This window comes from Entelurus aequoreus, linkage group LG07 (genome assembly GCF_033978785.1).
Source record: "Entelurus aequoreus isolate RoL-2023_Sb linkage group LG07, RoL_Eaeq_v1.1, whole genome shotgun sequence".
Taxonomy (NCBI): domain Eukaryota; kingdom Metazoa; phylum Chordata; class Actinopteri; order Syngnathiformes; family Syngnathidae; genus Entelurus; species Entelurus aequoreus.
In genome coordinates, this window is record NC_084737.1 from 38778756 (window position 1) to 38800071 (window position 21316).

Sequence of the window (21316 nt, forward strand, 5' to 3'; positions counted from 1 at the left end):
CACCCGACCTCTATGGCCCCTGCTATGGGTGGTGAGCCCATTGGAGGGGGGGACCCACGTTGCCTCTTCGGCTGTGCCCGGCCGGCCCCCATGGGGACAGGCCCGGCCACCAGGCGCTCGCCATCGTGCCCCAACTCCAGGCCTGGCTCCAGAGGGGGGCCTCAGTGACCTGCGTCCGGGCGAGGGAAATCTGAGTCTCGGTTCTTGTATTTCCATAGAAGTCTTCGAGCTGCTCTTTGTCTGATCCGTCACCTAGGACCTGTTTGTCTTGGGATACCCTACCAGGGGGCATGGAAGCCCCCGGACAACATAGCTCCTAGGATCATTGGGACACGCAAACTCCTCTACCACGGTAAGGTGGCAGCTCAGAGTCAGAGAGGATTCATGGTAAATGTTGTCTATCTGTGTTGGCCCTGCGATGAGGTGGCGACTTGTCCAGGGTGTATCCCGCCTTCCGCCCATGCGCAGCTGGGATAGGCTCCAGCACCCCCCGCGAACCCAAAAGAGACAAGCGGTAGAAATGGATGGATATAACACAACAATCTTTATCCCAATTGATAATGTGCTCTATTACGGTATGTATGTTCTATTGAAAATACATTTTGGTATTATAGAAAAATACATCGAAAGATTCATTAAGTGAATTTTTTGTCAGGGTTATTGCCCTCTTCTCTCTACAATTGGAACTGGAATCACTGTATTGTGGCCCTGCATCAACAGTGTTGTAAATACATAGGACTAGTTCTAGTTCAATAAATGTAGAGCACTATTGTTTTGGATTCTTATTTTAATAATTTTTTGACATTTCTTTTTGGGGAAAAAAAGCAGACTGGATACATGGGCTGATTTTTTTTTACTAAAAGAATAAATTTTATTTCAGCACTGTAAGTCATTTCCCAACCAGTACAAACATGACTGCCATCTTTGTCTCTTTCTGAACCATTCCTCCCCTCCCTCTGTGATCAGACCACCAACAGCCAGACAAAAAAAAGTAACTTTTTTTTTTCTCCGCTCATCTTTCCACAAACAGTCTGGTGCTTCCATAATGCTAACAATGATGACAAATTATACCGACCATAATTATAACAGCGATAATGATGATGATAATATCTCTATAACAATAATATCATGGATATATAGGAACCCTTTTTGTTGTGCAGGTAGTTAGGTGGTTCTGGGTACTGCTGAAAGCATGTTTGAACAAAGTGGTAAGAGAGGGCAAACATTGATTGGAGCACCTTTGCAAAGGGGAGAGGGTAATTATGGAGTTTGGAGGGTTGCTGAGGGGGGAGTGGCAGTGTAGACAGACAGATAGGAACCTTTATTCAATCTGGACAAAATGCTGTGAGAATCCTGCAGATAGATCGGAACAGGTAAAAGACATGTCAACCTTTCCAAACTCATAACCTTAATACTGTTTAACGCCTACACTGCACAGCACTTTTCTTACCCCAGGACTTATCTAACATTGTCAGCCCTTCTGAGAAACTCCTGCTAGCTGACGTGGGCATAGGTGGGTTTTTAACCACACAGTCAGTCAGGAGCACAGGTTTTCCTTGTAAAACATAAGTAGAGAGGTTTGTACCCCTCCTTGGAGGAATGGGCAATTGTAAAATCTACTCCATGATTGGTTGCAAAGAACTAATCAAATTATAAAGACTACACACTAAAAAATGCTCACCAAATAGGGTGATGCACTGCAACAAATTGTCATGATGTTCATATGAGCCCATCGTTCTCAAAGCTGTGATTCAAGGAAAACTGGCCCACTTTGGAGTTGAGGGAGTTAAGGCAAGCTTGAGAAAGTGTGACAACATTAGAAAAATAAAGGGGGAAGAGAGGGGAACTAAAACCCCAGCACGTTTGACAGCGTATTTGTTGAGCGTCACACTCCTTCCGGTGTACTGGATCTCATATGAGTGTGCACAGTGGTTCTCACAGCCTAAATTCAGTCAATGTAGAACTGTTGAAACAGCGTGAACGAGCGAGTTCAAGATACATCCCCTCTTGATTCTAGCTTCTCGCTTACACCTCGCTGTTCACACTTCCTTCCTGCTTCCCTGTCTGTTTGCGTCTCCACGACAACCACGGTGTATAGCCACCGTTACCTCTCAGTCTTAAAATCACACGTGCTGCAATGTCATTATACACACACACACACACATATACATTATATATATATATATATATATATATATATATATATATATATACATACACATATATATATATATATATATATATATATATATATATACATATATATATATATATATACATATATATTTAATCATAATCATCTATAAGACATTTCTGGGAGGCGGAGATAGACTATGGGGGATTTGGGAGAAAGGATAAAGGGGATTGTAGGTGTACTTTGTTTGGTTCTCAGGTGACATGTTTCGCTGCTTTGTGCAAGGGCGCAGAGTTCAGCTTAGATTGGTAAAGTCGACCACAAAATTATCATCAGGGATATTATGAAAATCAACAGTGCAGACAATGGTTCTCATCGGTAACGGGCAATATTTACTTACGTACGTTAATGCTGAAGTTGTCTAAAGATGCCATATAAAGGTAAGGAAAATCGCAATCATTACAGTTCAAATCTCTAGGTTGGCTAAGCGTATTTCAGTACTAACCGAAGCAATGGTAGAAGGATTAGAAGATGTAATAACATTAAAATAGTAAGAAAAACACAATGTGCACAACTGAATTAAATTTTTTTTTTTCAGAATTTTTTTTAAAACTCTGGCTAGATACATACAGAAATCGATTAATGTTAAGATAACCATTACTGTTAGTTGGATTGATTAAAGGGGCGGGGCAGCCGAGAGAGAAAAGAGAAAGGCGGCCAATGCAAATGATCCTAGGGCTACGGGCCAAGCAAGGAGGCGGTTGTGGTGTGAAAGTGAGAACTTAAAAGTTTATATCATTGTGTCTGTGTGTTTACTTCTAAACTATCTGAGGTGACAGTGTGTGTAGTCCCCACGAAGAAATCACTGACTAGCAGTTGCAATAGCAACGAAATTTAGTTGCTAATGCAACAAAATTTCGTTCTTATCTGTACTGTAAAGTTCAAATTTGAATGACAATAAAAGGAAGTTCAAGTCTAAGTCTAAGTCTTAAGGCCAGCAAACTGGTTTTGGGTCGTATCTTTAAAATCTTAAAATTGTTGGTATTAATTCCTCAGCAGAAACTCTGTTTAAGACAAATGATCAAATCACAAACAAATGGTTAATGTACATTTAGCTCTGCGTGTTCTGTACCCCCCCCGCTATTAAATATTCAACATTAATTAACTCTTCTTCCGACTCATGTTGAATTTTACCTGTGTAACCATATCATTTATTAATTTTAACTATACATAGATTGCTCTCTTTTGTGACAAGAAACATCACTGGAGGTGGTGGCCTGGTGACAAATCCAAAAGAGAGTTGTTGCTTCGTGGGGACCAAAGTGAGGGGGAACTATGTGTTTGTGCTTGTGTTACGAGAAAGATAAAAGATCATGTAAAATAAAAAAAGTGTGTAGATAGGAGGGGACGAGGGGTCAAAAAAGCAGAGGCAAGGGAGGTTGGTTTAACAAGCATAAAAAAAAGTCATTATTCAAATCCCTATTGAACTAAAACAGACGAGGACAAGAGGGAGATTATGTATTGTGTTGCTGTTTTTATCCATACTAGCTACTGTGTAACTCAGGGTTTAACATCTATGTATGTGCATGTGTTGTGTGTTTATGTGCATGTATCAATGTGGTACTTCGTCTACCTGAGGTACTTCGTCTACCTGAAACATCTCATGTATTTTTTCATGTCCATGCTAACGTGAGTGTAGGGATTCTGAGTCAGTCGAATGTGTTACCAAATGATCTCCAATGAACTGACAACCACTCCACTGGCAACTGAAACTGCACAAATATATCACTTAAGCACGAAAGCAGAGAGAATGCTGCTGGTAACAAACAACTGAATATCTATTGAGTGTGTGCGTGCGTGTATTTGTGTGTAAGCGTGCTATTTGGTGTGTGTGTGTCGCGATCGATAAGAGGGCATCATATACCAGATAACACTGGCTTGCCGCAGAAAAGCCACCCTCTAACGATGTACTACTGAAATACATGTCCTAATGTCAAAATAGTTGAAAGCAGTTAAGTATGTGACTCCTAGAAAGTCTAGACTTGGTATTTCGGCCAGTGGAGCCATATTCTCTAGCCTAGTCTTTGATGTCTTAAGAGTTTTTAAAGTCCAAACGCCGTCATTTTTGAACTATGAGAAACATACAGCACTCGTGTTGTTTTACTTCTCATCGATAACCTCTTTTTTCATGTCATTCCGTGTTAAGAAACGACGGCGTGCCCCAGTCATGTGACGAGCGCAAGTCTACCTACACTTGTCACTGGGTCGGCTATTTGCGTTTTCTGTAATGGTTGTGTTCATACAGTGGGGCATGTCTGACACGACTACATTAACACTTACATATAGTCATTGTCTTTTCCTTTAAAATAGCATTTCCATGTTAATTTTGTGGCACATGAAAGGGCACAAGTCATCAACATAGTGTGAAAATAAGGTGCTTTCTTGTTGACTTGCCTTCTTATACTGTGTAGCATATTTTCATGCCCCTGGATAGCATCTCTCGGGTATGTCTACTGCTTTGAAACATGCAGTTGTTCTGTATATAGAACTGGTAAAAAGTACATATGTTGATTTCCATTGTCTGTGGGGGGACATTTCGTTAAATACAAACATAATTGCTTTAACAAAACAATTCACTATCGTAGTCACCAAATATGAGTGGGACACTAGGGGCACTGTGAGGGTGCCCTCTCTCCATGACGCATGTTCCGACCCATAAGTTTCCACGTTGTTTGTCAGAGTAACTTTGGGGCAGGGAAGAGCATTCTGTTGGTTTAAAGTGACACACTACAGCTTGGCAACGCACACAGCTTTCAGCTTGTTGCAATTGCCAGGACAACGGTTACTTAATCGCCACCCAAGGATGGAGGGATCTTTGAGGCTAAGCTGACACACCCCTTTAACATCAGAGGCCACTTGTCGGCCAGCTGCGTTAAAATTCACTTTGGAAGTTACTTTTCTGAAACTAATTCCCAGGAAACATGGGTAATCAGGTGTCCTTAAAAAGTTCCTTAGAGAATGAGGTGGCTTTGCAGGGTCTGCATGAGACCTTTTCCGTTTATTTGCACTATCTGCTAGGCAGCAGTCTCTTCTTTTTGGCCTATAACTCTAGAAAGGTGCCTCAGAGTGTTTCACTTTTTTATCCCCTGGCAGAGGACCTGTCAGTGTGGTTTAACATCTTAAAAACAAAGTGTCTCTTTGTTTCGAACCACTCTGTACACATTCTGACGTCTTTCAAATAGATTTCTATCTTTAAATGTTCTTCTACATGTCTCCATTAATTAGGCGCACACCCCTTACGTGCTAAAGTCAATTCTTTTGTATGAGGGGCATATTTTTTTCTTATATTTAAATACAACATCAAGTGCTTCTGTTGGGATAGTACAATCAAAACTTTTGGAGAAAGGGCCGGGAGGCTAGGAATATAATATAATAATGCACTTTTTTAGGATCAGGGTATAACTTTGCATACTTTAGGGATTAAGGTGCACAAATTCCTGGGGTCTGTGAGCATAGCTAAACTCTGGGCTATGCAAAGTAATATAGCATCCTAATATCATGGTGGTGCAGAAATGCTCCAGTGATTGATAACCAATCAAACTATAAAGGGGATATAGAATTCTTATATATATATTTTTTTTTTTTAAAGCAATGCTGCTATTTTGCACAGTTGGGGGCCATTGTGCAGACAATATTCACGTTAAATCTTTCAACATGTTCAAAGTTAAGTCTCTGAATGTTCCTTGGAGCTCTTGTCAGTCAACGCTTAGATGACATGACAATCACAAATCGCATCGACACACAGACCATAGTGACAAGGCCTAGATGTTGTACCCATGGAAACCACATACAATCTGTCACGGGGAACCGCAAACGTGTGCGCAGTTTCATACAATGGGACTATTAAAACAAAATACGAAACTCAAACTGTACAGGTGACCATACTTGAGGGGGCTTGTTTAAGTGGTGGTTGGTGACGAGAGTGGAACTTGAAGCTTACGTTACTTTGTGTGCGGGAGAAAGGCTATTTTTTTAGGGGTAGGGCGCTTAGACTTACAGAGAAAACTTCTCTTTATAAAAACATAAAAGCACATGAGAAAACTAAAAACAGGGTTTAACTGCTTTGACAACCAACTGTTTGGATGCATCACATGGAGCAGAAAAGAAAAGGAGACGGATGCTCTAATGGCTTCCTGCTCCGTGGGATAACATGCACAGTTAGGAGGCAGGGCTACAAAGACAGGGAAAGGCAGTCGAACACATAACTCTCTCTCCGAGCATCCCGTCACTCCTCTTTCTGTAGCGCTCCATCTGAAGGGCAGTCGTCAAGGCAACAGGGGGCCTCCACTTCAACCCCCTCTGATTGGTTGTCTCTGCTGGCTAAGGCACACTGGATTGGCTGGGTCAGGGGGACCAGCTCCAAGGGCTGCCCAATGGCTGCTGAGCTGCCATTCAGCTGCTGAGTCGCAACCTCTGGCGTGGAGCCCACCTCTTCTGGGGGCTTTGGGGAACTGTTGGATGGAGGGGGTGACGATGTCTGGGGGAACGAAAGAGTTGGAAGGAATGACGATTTCAAGCTTGTTCTTTGGTGATTCTATGAATTCAGAAAATGTTTCCGTTCAAATTTGGCTGTTGACATGGTCATACCTGTGTTCTGCTGGCAGTTGCCTTCTTCCCTCCTCGTAGCTTTCCGGGAATATCTTTACCCCTCCTGTGGTGGGCAAACAGAAAAAAAAGTTGTCATAGTAAAAAAATCAATGATGGGGAAAAAAGCTGGAGTTTCCCCCCAATAAATTACTACGTTCTACCATGTTTCAAATGACTGGAGGTGCAGTGCCAGACTACGGCAAGTGTGTGGAACAATTTTTGTTGTTACTAAGAACAGGTACATAGATCAGTTGTTTGGCTTCAATATGCATACTTTTGTGTTCATCATTTTTCTGTCCATCGACTACGGGTGCTGAAAAAAATTAATTCACCTCCGAATCGCAATTCTTATTACGATTCTGAATCGATTCCAAATTTTCTTCAAGAATGTATTTTAAAAAATATGCTTTTTAAGCCATCTCTGTACTTACTTGTCTTAAGTACACTACCGTTCAAAAGTTTGGGGTCACATTGAAATGTCCTTATTTTTGAAGGAAAAGCACTGTACTTTTCAATGAAGATAACTTTAAACTAGTCTTAACTTTAAATAAATACACTCTATACATTGCTAATGTGGTAAATGACTATTCTAGCTGCAAATGTCTGGTTTTTGGTGGAATATCTACATAGGTGTATAGAGGCCCATTTCCAGCAACTATCACTCCAGTGTTCTAATGGTACAATGTGTTTGCTCATTGGCTCAGAAGGCTAATTGATGATTAGAAAACCCTTGTGCAATCATGTTCACACATCTGAAAACAGTGTAGCTCGTTACAGAAGCTACACAACTGACCTTCCTTTGAGCAGATTGAGTTTCTGGAGCATCACATTTGTGGGGTCAATTAAACGCTCAAAATGGCCAGAAAAAGAGAACTTTCATCTGAAAATCGACAGTCTATTCTTGTTCTTAGAAATGAAGGCTATTCCACAAAATTGTTTGGGTGACCCCAAACTTTTGAACGGTAGTGTATTCTCATTAGTCAGCGGCCAAGAGGAGGTTTTGTAACTTGTAACCTATTTTTATTATAAAAAGATTTTATTATAAATAAGCAAATAACAACATGTGAGAATTGGTTTGAATCGAGAATAGATTCTGAATCGTTTTGTCACCCCAAAAATCAGAATCAAATTGAACAGTGACTTGTCGTAAGATTCACATCCATACTATCCACCACTGCAGAGATTATAATTGTATTTGGAGCACACCATTTTGTGATTATTAGTAATGCAGCTGAGATAGGCTCCAGCAACCCACGCGACCCGAACGGGACAAGCGGTAGAAAATGGATGGATGGGATGGATAGTTATAATTGGGGTTAGTTACAGTACATCTGAAAAGTATTCAAAGCCCTTCACTTTTTCCATTTTGTTATGTTAGAGCTAAAATTGAATAAATACATTTTTGTCCTCAAAATTCTACATGACAATGTAAAAATGTTTGAGATTTTTGAAAATGTATTAAAAAAACAACAACTAAGAAATCACATGTACATAGGTATTCAAAGCCTTTGCTCAATACTTTGTTGATGCACCTTTGGCAGAAATTACAGCCTCAATTTATTTTGAATATGATGCCACAAACTTCACCTATCTCTGGGCAGTTTCAACCATTCCTCTTTGCAGCACCTCTAATGCTCCATCAGATTGGATGGTAAGCGTCAGTGTTTAATAGAATTGAAGTCTGGGCTCTGGCTGCGCCACTCAGGGGCATTCACAGAGTTGTCCTGAAGACACTCCTTTGATTACTTGGCTGAGTGCTTAGGGCAGGGGTGTCAAACTCATTTTAGATCGGGGGCCACATTGAGATAAATCTACTCCCAAGTGGGCCGGACTGGTAAAATCACGGCACGATAACTTAAAATAAAGACAACTTCAGATTGTTTTCTTTGTTTAATAATAGAACAAGCACATTCTGAAAATGTAGAAATCATGTTTTTTTTTGTTTTTTTTTACACTTATATGTTGCGGTTAATAGTATTCTATCTTTGATTGTCGTTATTTATTATTTCTGAATAAATTATGTGATAATATTCATCTGTCAACTCATTGGTGTTAATTTTCAATCTATAAAGATAAAAAAATAATATTAAAATCAAATTACAGGATGTTATTAAGGTAGCTTGCTAATTTTCCTTAACTGGTGCACGGGTTTATTTTTTTTAACGTATGTAGCATAATCTACAAATATACAAAGAATTGCTATTGCGACATCTAGTGCATACATTTAGAACAGCAGTTTCTTTCATTCAAAAATTTCGGCTCATTTTTATACTTCGCAAACTAATCAGGCGGGCCGGATAAAATCTGTTCACGGGCCTGATCCGGCCCGCGGGCCGTATGTTTGACACCCCTGGCTTAGGGTCATTGTCTTGCTGAAAGATGAACGGTTGCACCAGTCTGAGTTCAAGCAGGTTTTCATCCAGAATTTCTCTGTACGTTGCTGCATTCATCTTTCCCTCCATCCTGACGAGTCTGCCAGTTTCTGCCACTGAAAAACTGGAGGGATGGATTTGGCCTGGTAATGAGTAGTGCCTGGTTTCCTCCAAACATGACATCTGGCATTCACGCAAAATAGGTACATTTTTGTCTCATCTGACCAGATAATTTTGGTTCTTATGGTCGAGGTAGGCTTCAATTTGTTTTTACTACGGATCGCTTCCGTCTGGCCGCTCTACCATACAGGCCTGATTACTGGATTGCTGTGGATATGGTTGTCCTTTTGGAGTTTCTTCTCTCGCCACAGAGGAATACTGTAGCGCTGACAGAGTGTCCATTGGGTTCTTGGTCATCTCCCTGAATAGGGCCCTTCTCCCCCGATCGCTCAGTTTTGACGACTGGCTAGCTCTAAGAAGAGTCCTGGTGGTTCCAAACGTCTTCCATTTACTGATGATTGAGGCCACTGTGCTCATTGGGACCTTCACAAAGCAGCAGATATTTTTCTGTACCCTTCGTCAGATTTGTGTCTGAAAATAATCCTGTCTCAGAGGTCCACAGACAATTCCCTCAACTTCATGCTTGGTTTGTGATCTGCCATGCAGTGTCAAGTGTAGAACCTTATTTATAGACAGGTATGTGCCTTTCCAAATCATGTCCAAACAACTGCAGTTACCACAGGTGGACTCCAATTAAGATGTAGTTATAACAGAAGGATCATCAGTTGAAACAGGATGCATCTGAGCTTACTTTTGAGCTTCAGGCAAAGGCTGTAAATACTTACAGTATGTACATGTGATTGCTTAGTTTTTTATTCTTGAAAAGTTTTCAAAAATGTCTAAAAAAACTGTCACATTGCCATTATGGGGTATTGTGCATAGAATGTTGATGACAAAAAATAATGTATTCCATTTTAGAGTAAAGCTGTAAAATAAACTGTGAAAAAAGTGTAGCACTGTGAATATTTTCCAGATGGACTGTAGATTAGTTCTCGAGTTACAATGTCAAGATGAAATAAACATTTTATCTCATGGAAAACATTTGAAAAAAACATGTTGCCAAAGGGTTGTTGAAATTGTAATTCACTAGCTTTCCCAAAAGGGAGAGCAAATCTGTACATTCTGATTGTGTTTTGAATACATGATAGTTTACCAAAATTGTGCACGTGTTATTTAGTGTTCAGCTAACACAATTATTACTCACCCTTTTCCTGCTCCCACGGAAACCACTTGCATGTTGAACCCCCCTCTGCCACGTATTGGTTTGTTCCCAGCCCACTGGCCAACAACCATGCCAGCAATCTCCAGTTTTCCTCCTTGAGGAGGTATAGACTGGATGCCTGAAAAGCAGTTCATCTTTGAGACATACTATACTAGGGCAGGGCAGAAAAGTGATCTAATCAATATCTTTTATTATGAGCAATATCGATTAAAGGCCTACTGAAACCCACTACTACCGACCACGCAGTCTGATAGTTTACATATCAATGATGAAATCTTAACATTGCAACACATGCCAATACGGCCGGGTTAACTTATAAAGTGCAATTTTAAATTTCCCGCAAAACTTCCGGTTGAAAACGTCTATGTATGACGTATGCGCGTGACGTCAATGGTTGAAACGGAAGTATTCGGACACCATTGTATCCTATACAAAAGCTCTGTTTTCATCGCAAAATTCCACAGTATTCTGGACATCTGTGTTGGTGAATCTTTTGCAATTTGTTTAATGAACAATGAAGACTGCAAAGAAGAAAGCTGTAGGTGGGATCGGTGTATTAGCAGCTGGCTGCAGCAACACAACCAGGAGGACTTTGACTTGGATAGCAGACGCGCTATCCGACGCTAGCCGCCGACCGCATCGATGATCGGGTGAAGTCCTTCGTTGCTCCGTCGATCGCTGGAACGCAGGTGAGCACGGGTCGTGATGAGCAGATGAGGGCTGCCGTAGGTGGAGAGCTAATGTTTTTAGCATAGCTCTGTCGAGGTCCCGTAGCTAAGTTAACTTCAATGGCGTCGTTAGCAACAGCATTGCTAGGCTTCGCCAGGCTGGACATCATTAAGCGTGTGGTTACAGGTCCAGGGTTTGGTTCGGTGTCTCCTGATAGTAGAAGTAATAGTAGTATTGTTGAGCTTCGGTCTATCCTTCCAGTCAGGGGCATGTTTCTTCTGTTTCTATCCGCAGTTAAGCATGATGCTATCACGTTAGCTCCGAAGCTAAAGTGCTTCACCTATGTATTGTCGTGGAGATAAAAGTCACTGTGAATGTCCATTTCGCGTTCTCGACTCTCATTTTCAAGAGGATATAGTATCCGGGGTGGTTTAAAATACAAATCCGTGATCCACAATAGAAAAAGGAGAAAGTGTGGAATCCAATGAGCCCTTGTACCTAAGTTACGGTCAGAGCGAAAAAAGATACACCCTGTCGTCCTGCACTGCACTCTAATCCTTCACTGTCACTTTCCTCATCCACGAATCTTTCATCCTTGCTCAAATTAATGGGGTAATCATCGCTTTCTCGGTCCGAATCGCTCTCGCTGCTGGTGTAAACAATGTGCAGATGTGAGGAGCTCTTCAACCTGTGACGCCACGCTACTTCCGGTACAGGCAAGGCTTTTTTATCAGCGACCAAAAGTTGCGAACTTTATCGTTGATGTTCTCTACTAAATCCTTTCAGCAAAAATATGGCAATATCACGAAATGATCAAGTATGACACATAGAATGGACCTTCTATCCCCTTTTAAATAAGAACATTTCATTTCAGTAGGCCTTTAATGTACAAACAACAGTCGCAACTTGAAAGGCACTCTCTGCTTTTTTTTTTTTTTTTTAACAGCCTCAAGTGAGTCGTCTCTTTACTCGTCAAGCTGAGAATAACAGTGCAGCACACTTTCCACCAATCACAAAAATAGCACAGCGCGCCACATCCAGTCTGACTGCACTAACAAAATGAAGGTTTCAAAAAGTACTTGGCACAAGCATAATGTACTTGAAGCACTTATTGATACATTTACAAAATTATTGTGCTTTGACTTAAAACAATGATCAAAATTGTCTAATGTGAGGATGTTTGCATTTAATTACATTCATTTTATTTTACACAAAAAGTATGCACTTTATGGAGGTAAAATAAGTGTAAAACGTAAACAACTGAATTGAAAACAATTAAAATGAAAAAACTGAAATTTATAGTTTTTTATATTATTATTGTTATTTAAATGTATTGTTATTGCTATTAATATTATCTCACTTGTTGTGGTTTATTCGTAACTGATTTATATACAAGTTTTTTTAAAACTATATTTAAAGTTGAATTTTGGGGAGTACAAAAGATACTCATGTTTTCAAACTAATAAATAATCGCGTAATTAATCGTGATTACAATATCAATAAAAAATAATCGTGATTATTATTTTTGCCATAATTGTCCAGCCCTAGTACATTTGTATTTTGTAACAGATTAGAAACATTTTCAATATTTACATGTATATCGAATACAATTTAATTTAGTATTTTTGGAAGTGAGAAACCACCGAAGGCGGAGATAAAAACGGGTTGTAAGTTTAGCAACAAGCTATACCGCGGCAGCTCAGGAGCTGCATGCACGATGGCAAGTCCAGATCCATAAACATCCATGTTTTTGTAAGAGGAAGAAAGTTAAGAATTCATCTGTGTACCTGGGAAGGCTCTGGGTCTGTGTTGGGCAGGGTGGTGTGGATGATGTGGGTGATGAGGAGGCATGCCACCCATGGGTCGAGGTGGGTAGAGAGGGGGCATTGGGTAGAAAGGGGGCACCATAGCAGGTGGCATGAAGGCAGGGGGTGGAAGAGGGGGCGGTGGTGGAGGAGGACGAGACAGATTAATCCCCTCGAGTATCGCCTGACGCATCTTCTCCACCTTGGAGACTAGCTCCTCCTGTCAAGGAGAAAGAGAATTGACATTGCAACTTTTAGCACTATGTACAGTATGCCTATCAACAGCTCAGGACTTCATCAAATTAGTAATCTAATCCTGATTTCACTTTGCTGTCAAAATCCTAAATCCCTGTGGCTATTGAATTGTTATGGTCAGGAATGGAGTGGGTTCATACCTGGCCTTCACACATATCGAGCAGGGCAGCACGATCACGGGCGGCACGAGCCAGTTTGCTCTGGAACAGTTTGCCATCAAAGAAGCCCCAGGGACAGCAGTGTTCCCATGGCAACGGCTGGCCGCATACATCGTTGATGAACAGCGCTGTGTCAACACCAGCCATAAAAAGAGCAGCCAGCTGCACGCCACGGGCATCAACCTTCTCCACCTAACAGCCACACAAATGAACCTCAGTCAAAATGTAGATAACAGGAGAAAATGCATCAAGTTTCAAATCGCAGCAAGTCGCCGAGAGACTGGCATTTTACCTTGAGTTCCTGTAGCTGGTCTGGTTCATAAAGCTGATTTGAAACAGCCTGGGCCAAGAAGGCATCCAGCTCATGTCTCTGGAGGATCCTCCCTCCAGGCCACTGCATCATATACCTGAAAAACAATGAACTTTTTAAAGCAGAAAGAATCACCTACAGCTTTTATATGTCGTAGTTTTACTAAGCAGAAGCTCCAAACAACTTAATCTTGAGTGTCGTACCTGAGCACGCAGCACATGAGCAGCAGATGCTGTGGGACCTGTGCTGGGTTAAGGAGGGCTGGGCAGTCAGAGCGTAGACAGGCCAGGAAAGCCCTGGTTCTCCTGGATCGGTCCTCACTGGCACGACCCAACCACAGGCGGCGCAAGTTTGGACACGTCCACTCCCGGAAACACAGAGCCGGAACCAGTTCAGGAGTCAGAGCGGACTTGGATTTACCACTGCTCCACTCTTTGACAATCACTGGAGGAACTGAGAATGGGGAAAGCAGTTACATCTCCGAGTAAGGAGTCGGTCTTTGCATCTAATTTATAGTGTGCCAGCTCCTACCTTCCAAGGGCGCTCTCTTACGGAGGGCAAGTCTTTCCAGGCGGCGGTGTATTTCAGCCAGACTGAAGAGGACGCCATAGGCATATTGTCTGGCAGCACGAAACAGCAGCGAGGCAGGAGGTAGCTCAGAGTTACACTCATCCTCTATACAAACTGGCATTTTCATCTCTCCCTGTTGGTACGGATAGGAACAGAAGATATACATTAAAAAGGAATAAATGTAGCCAAACACTAATCATTAGTTATATAGCTAAATGTAACTTTACCTTGGTCAAAATGTGGTAAATCTGTGGGTACATCAGCCCTCTTCTGTGTCTATGTTCCGCTACACGAAGAACCTCAGCACTAACCTAAAACAGTTTTGATTTCCTATCAGCAATAGCTACATAAAACTATATAATTGTATACTTTTCTTTTTTTTACCACGATGACAAACCTGAGGCAGAGGGGGCGTGGTTATGTCCATGTGACTTCTCGTCGCCATAGACAGTAATGACGGAATGTTTGACCCGCTCCCATTGCCTTGTGAAGCATCTCCAGAGACCGGGCACGCCCTTATAGCAGGATCCTCCCAGCGTGAGGGCTTGTCCGTCAAATGGCTGTGTAAATGGGGGAAGGGAAAGCCATGTGCATGTTTCACATTACAGTCATCATAAAATACTGCACAAACAAAACATTTTTTCTAACCTATTAAGACAACCGATAACCTATGTGGAAAGCCAAAACCGCTAAATCTGGAAGGGATCCTCTGTAGATGACTAGCCCTGCACTTGCAACCGTCTCCTTGGAAGCTTAAACCCTTGATTTAAAGCTACCGGTATATAACTTTACCGTACATGAACTTTGCTAAGATAACTGGTGTTGTATTGTTGTTCCTTCCATACAGTGGAACGCATGTGTCAATAGTGTTAATATCGATATCAGCTTCCTTTAATTGCAGAAAGTTAGCCACTTGTTGCTCTGGAGAGGCAACAAAAATAAATAAATGATAAATGGGTTATACTTGTATAGCGCTTTTCTACCTTCAAGGTACTCAAAGCGCTTTGACAGTATTTCCACATTCACCCATTCACACACACATTCACACACTGATGGCGGGAGCTGCCATGCAAGGCGCTAACCAGCAGCCATCAGGAGCAAGGGTGAAGTGTCTTGCCCAAGGACACAACGAACGTGACTAGGATGGTAGAGGGTGGGGATTGAACCCCAGTAACCCTCCGATTGCTGGCACGGCCACTCTACCAACTTCGCCACGCCGCCCCACATCCGTTTCATCTGTTTGACCTCTGTTGTCAACTGCTCTGGCATTGGGTCTAGGCATAATGTGCAGTCCGGACGAGGTCACATCATTCATTTATGTAGTCTGGTCCATCTCATCTATGGTATTTTTTAGAGAAATGTCTTTTTGCAGGACCTTCGTATCATGGCGCAGTGTGCAGTTTTCCTCTTCGAGAAACTTCATTTCATTCCTTATGTCACAAATCACTCTTTAGAATGCAATTCTGCAATTTTAGACTTTCTATATTGCATTGCAGGTTTTCTATAGTTGATTGTAGGACATATATTTGTTCCAACATCATCCTTATCTTGTTCTGTTTCCAGAGACTCGATCAGTGAGCCCACATTTCCAAGGCTAGGAGATGTGTTCCTTAGATTGCACTGTTGCATTGTTGCAAAGCAGCCATTTGAAAGTTAGTTGAAGAAGTTTAGCTTTAGGAGCTTTCAACAAATCCGCACCTGACACCGGACAGAGCTTGAGTTAGAGGTGTCAGCCTGTCGTTGTGATCATGTGTGGTCAGGGAAGCTTTAAATCTATCCAAAAACTCCCTTGATCTCAGTGAGCTTCAGGCTGCTAGGAAACCACTTTGAACTAGCGTTGTGGCTGGTTAGCCTCAACAACTAACAGTACTTTCATATTGCTAATTTCAACAAACATGTACCTCACGCCGGACAATACAGTATTTAGGTCGGAGATGTCAGCAAGCTATCCTGTAGCTGTGATCACATTGAGTGGTCAGGAAAGCTCTAAAATTACTAAAAACTCGGGTAGCAAGAGCAAAGCATTTGTTTTGGGTGCGTCCTTTACAGTTGACATGAAGTGACACAATCAGATCCAAACCATGGATTTTGTGAACCGTTCCACCCCTGTGTGCAACCCAGCAGTACATTCTTTCTTAATTCCAAGCCAAAATGTTTAAGGTTTTCGCAAAGTGCTAAATTTCACTAACTACCTTTCGCAAAGTGCTAAATTTCACTTACTACACTTAAACTATGAAGGGAAAGGAACTTTGTTAAGGGCACTCTCTTTTTCTACAGTTTCTCTTTTTATTAGCATTACTGTGGCTGAAAATCAGCCGCCAACCCTGTGTCAAACCATAGCGCTCCCTGTGTTCAGTAAAAATATGTTATGAAAATAGCCACAGTGTTATGTGATGAGATTTGTCCACAACACTCGGCCTGTGTCTTACTTTGCATTACTGTCATTAGGTTCATCTCCATCTGATGAAGAGGAAGGCGACGGAGAAGGACCAGGCTGAGTGCTTGTGTGGTGATTAGGCAAACGACCGCCGCCCTGAGTGGAATCATATGGCGCCGACCAGTCAGAGAAGCCCATCTTTCCTGTCGGTGAATCATTGCAGTCTTGGGATGGTGGCGGTGGGTCCGGGAATAGTGGCGCTGGGCCATGTCCAAATGGAGCATTTAGAAAAGGTGGTTTTAAGCCAGGCATTTGGGGAGGAAGGAACTGATGGGGAAAGAGAGAGAAGAGAAGATGTTAAACGCTAATGATGTCAAATCACTTCTTCCTTCTAACGACATTTCATGAGAGGGTTTAAGATGGAAAGAATTACAGCCTCCTCCCTTTGTGATGAGCATATGACACTGATTATATCAGAGAACACAAACCACCTCTGCTTTACATGGATCTCTCTAGAGCTGAGAACAATCACACACGTTACACAGCAAACGGGTTAAGGTGACGAAGCAAAGGTATCTACCTGATTTTTTCCAAGGTGCATCGGTCCCATGTGGCCAGGTGGTCCCCCAAATGGAGTGGGTCCAAACCCAGGTACTAAGTATAAAATCCAAAACACATTATTTTATTTATTATTTTAAGTAATATGTCGCATCTGGAGCTTTTAACATATTTTAAAAAAAATAAGAAAATAACATAGCACCTATTGTGGAAGCTTTGGAGCCTGAGAGATCAAGTCAAACTTCATTCATATCTTAATGTAGAAGCAGCCGTCAGTAGCCATTAAGGATCTAACGGTTTTGTAGATACTACGATATTTTGTCTCAAAGTATTAACAAAAATGCTGCGAAGCCTGACGGTATCAAACAAAAACTTGGTGTAGTTTTTTTCTGGAGCTTTACCGTTGGCCGGGTCTGAAAATAAACTATATCTCCCAGAATCCGCTGTGCAGCTTGGGACTAGTAAGTAGGGGGCATGAAACGGCGTAAGAAGCAACTTAAGTGTTCATAGTAGATGAGAAGAATTGTTGTTTTTGGACATTACATAAAAATTTGTCAATAACTTTTTGAGTTATGTTGCTCACAGACAGACAAACAAACCCTGACAAAAACATAAGCTCTTTGGCAAAGGTAAGAAAGTATGTGTCTGCAAAGCAAAGTGCACCACTTTCGTCTCAAGCGTTTCCAAGGCAACACAGGGCACGGACGGAAATCACCCAAAAAACTGTACCGGTACATTGCGAGAAATACGAGTAAACTTGATTAAGCTTCAATCCAACCATTAAACCTCAATTAATCCATTTTCCCACAAGTCACCACCTAATAAACTTTTCTTAGAAACAGCATATTCCAGACTGATATCCACTGTGGAGGATACTGGTTGTCAGAAACTAAAAGTTGAAAGACACTTAAGTGAACATTATTGTTTTACTCTGGATGTTCACAATGTCACTTTAAACACACTCAACTGTGACTTTTTTTTAAATATTTGCTTTAAACAGTGTAAGTCCCTGAACTATTCTTTGTATTTAAAAACATACATGTTTTGTGTTCAATTACAGCAAGTGTGTTTCTCCCAAACATTCCCACCACTTCATTTTACAAACTATGGTATTTTTAAGTATTTTTATTTGGACATATACCGCAATAATATCGTACCGTGGTCTTAATACCATGATAATATCAACCCGTGAGATTTTGATACCATTACATTATTAGCCATCTCTAAAGTCATGTATTAACATTAGGGCAGGGTATCATGGCCAATTTCCCAAGTTGATTAAATTTCGATTCATTAGGTTCTAAATCGATTAATCACGATTCGATTTACATGTAAATATTAAAAATGTCCCAATCTGGTACAAAATGCAAATGTACTTTCTTTTTCTCTTCACCATAAAACTCTGTACAGTTTAAACATCCTCCAAAGTCTTGAAAGTTTAATTTTGAGATCACAAAAAATTCAGAGTGAAAGTGTAATTGTATTGCAACATTCCAACACTACTACAGTAATTACATTAAATGGTCCTATTATGCAAAACCAACTATTCTTACCTGTTGGTAGCTGTTTTTGTGTATTTAGTATATCCATAAATCAAGGCATGGCGGAGATATTAATTAAATAATCTTGGTTTCTTGCAAACTTACATTAAACGAGCCGTTTGGAATTCAAGACTTTAGTGAAGTATTTTGCCTTAGTTAGGTCAGTGGATATCTCCATATTTGGTAGAGGTTTACCTAAAGAGCTTTGCGTGAGTCTGCCATTTTATCCAGTTGTAGTCCAAAGTTGTAGTCAATAAGTTCCTTGGTTTTTCTCTAGCCTCTTGATGTGGGGCAGACTGGCTCGTACATGCACATGCATGCTAAAATCCTCCAATGTTGCCATTTTCTAATACTAAGTAGCATACAGTTCTAACTTATATCTGTCAGTAGACTTGATACTGAAGTACTAAAAACTACAACATGGCTGACGGGGTGGAAACGCAGTCGAAGTACAGCTGGAGGAAGATTAAATAAAATAAACGTTACAAAGACCACAAATGGACCATTCTGGAAAGACAGTCAGAAAGTGTCTTGAAGATGGTCTGTAAAACAAAATCTATGCAAAATGTTGACCAAAGCACCACCATTACATGTTCTGTAGACCACAAGGAAGTGCTTTAGACGTATTAGAAATAAATCATAAACTTAGCGGTTTAAAGGTATTGTTTCATCAAGTGCAAAATAATACCAATAAATACATAAGCTATACTTCTGTAAGTCTTTTGTTAGTGCAGTCAGGCAGAATGTAACGCAAAGCAATATTATTATAAAAGCCGTAAGTGTGAACATTCTTCTTCTAGCGTACTTGACACTGGTCCGTGTGGGAGATGAATATGTTTATAAAAGTACCTTGCAAGTACAGCTGCCATCCTTTCTTTACAAGATTATGTTACAAATATATTACATAGAAATAACAGTTTCAGGCAAACTTTAAGTTACAAGATCATGACGTAGTGTGGTTAATTTTGAGCACGAGCTAAAGCCAGCGAGTGCGGCCGTAAATCTTTGCCAACACAAGTTGAAATGGCTTCTCTTTCTGTTTGAATCGTCATAGTCCGTGGAGAATCGGGGGACAATATAATGTTAGTAAGTCCTTAATTTATTTTGTTTTGCCCCGGACGGCTTATTGTTGGCAGCTAACGTTAGCATTTCACATAGTGACAAAGCCGATGCTGCAGCAGCTCAAAACACAAGACTACTAGGGTGGGGCAATAACCAATATTATGCCTTGTGAATCGATATTGATTATTATCAATTAAAAGCCCTTTCAGACAGCAACTAATTGAGCATGTATTTTTAACTTATATCTGTCCGTAGACTCCATGTAGAAGAGCTGAAAACTACAACATGGCTGACGGGGAAAAGACTCAGTTGAAGTGGAGGCAATAAAATATGGGTTGTACTTGTATAGCGCTTTTCTACCTTTTTAAGGAACTCAAAGCGCTTTGACACTATTTCCACATTCACCCATTCACACACACACATTCACACACTGATGGCGGGAGCTGCCATGTACGGCGCTAACCAGGCCCATCAGGAGCAAGGGTGAAATGTCTTGCTCAAGGACACAACAGACGTGACTCGGATGGTAGAAGGTGGGGATTGAACCAGTAACCCTCAGATTGCTGGCAAGGCCACTCTCCCAACTTCGCCACGCCGTCCCGTCCGTTAAATACAATATAACCTGGACAATAAACCTAAATAATAAATAAGACCTCCCACAAAACAGCACATCCTGAGAGATGGTCAGAAAGTGGTTTGAAAATGGTCTGTAAAACATAATCTATGTTTAATGTTATGTTATGGGGCGATCGATTATACATTTTGACAAAAAAACACCTTTACAAGTTATGTATACCACGAGGAAGTGTTTTAAATGTAGAACAAAAAAAAATCATAATTTTACCCCTTTAAAGTATATCTGCTTTGGTTCTTGTAGTTATGGTGATCATGGTTAATTAGAAATATAGGAAAATATTGCCATTGCACTGGACTGTTTTGACTATTTAAATAAACACTATGCAGTTTATTATTTTTAATTGCTGACATTCCATTCTTACATCACTAACTAATTTATGATTAATGATGTTGCTTGTGGATGTTTTTAATGAATGAGATTGAAGCAGATATGTTTTCAGACTTTAAGACCAAAGTTAATAACATGTTAGAGCCATTTCACATATTTACTGCCAACAAAGTACACCCGTTACACCCCTAATATACACACACATATATAATAATAATAATAATAATAATAATGGATTAGATTTATATCGCGCTTTTTCTATTGTTAGATACTCAAAGCGCTCACAGAGAAGTGGGAACCCATCATTCATTCACACCTGGTGGTGGTAAGCTACATTTGTAGCCACAGCTGCCCTGGGGTAGACTGACGGAAGCGAGGCTGCCAGTTTGCGCCTACGGCCCCTCCCACCACCACCTACCATTCATTCATCATTCATTTCACCAGTGTGAGCGGCACCGGGGGCAAAGGGTGAAGTGTCCTGCCCAAGGACACAACGGCAGCGATTTTTTGGATGGTAAGAGGCGGGGAGCGAACCTGCAACCCTCAGGTTTCTGGCACGGTTGCTCTACCCACTACATATATATATATATATATATATATATATATATATAT

General features: G+C 40.9%; 1 protein-coding gene across 1 annotated transcript in view; it reads right to left on the reverse strand.

Moving 5' to 3' along the window:
- Window positions 1-846: 846 nt before the first annotated feature.
- fam120c (family with sequence similarity 120 member C) overlaps window positions 847-21316 on the reverse strand; it is a 61030-nt gene continuing 40560 nt past the window's right edge. Inside the window, exons 6-17 of the mRNA XM_062053546.1 lie at window positions 17160-17233; window positions 16632-16906; window positions 14600-14762; window positions 14430-14513; window positions 14164-14335; window positions 13836-14085; window positions 13615-13729; window positions 13305-13514; window positions 12892-13129; window positions 10418-10553; window positions 6782-6845; window positions 847-6671 (exon numbers count right to left, since the gene is read on the reverse strand). Coding sequence (XP_061909530.1) covers window positions 6420-6671; window positions 6782-6845; window positions 10418-10553; window positions 12892-13129; window positions 13305-13514; window positions 13615-13729; window positions 13836-14085; window positions 14164-14335; window positions 14430-14513; window positions 14600-14762; window positions 16632-16906; window positions 17160-17233 — 2033 coding nt within the window. The 3' untranslated portion in view covers window positions 847-6419. The remainder of the gene's footprint in view (window positions 6672-6781; window positions 6846-10417; window positions 10554-12891; window positions 13130-13304; window positions 13515-13614; window positions 13730-13835; window positions 14086-14163; window positions 14336-14429; window positions 14514-14599; window positions 14763-16631; window positions 16907-17159; window positions 17234-21316) is intronic.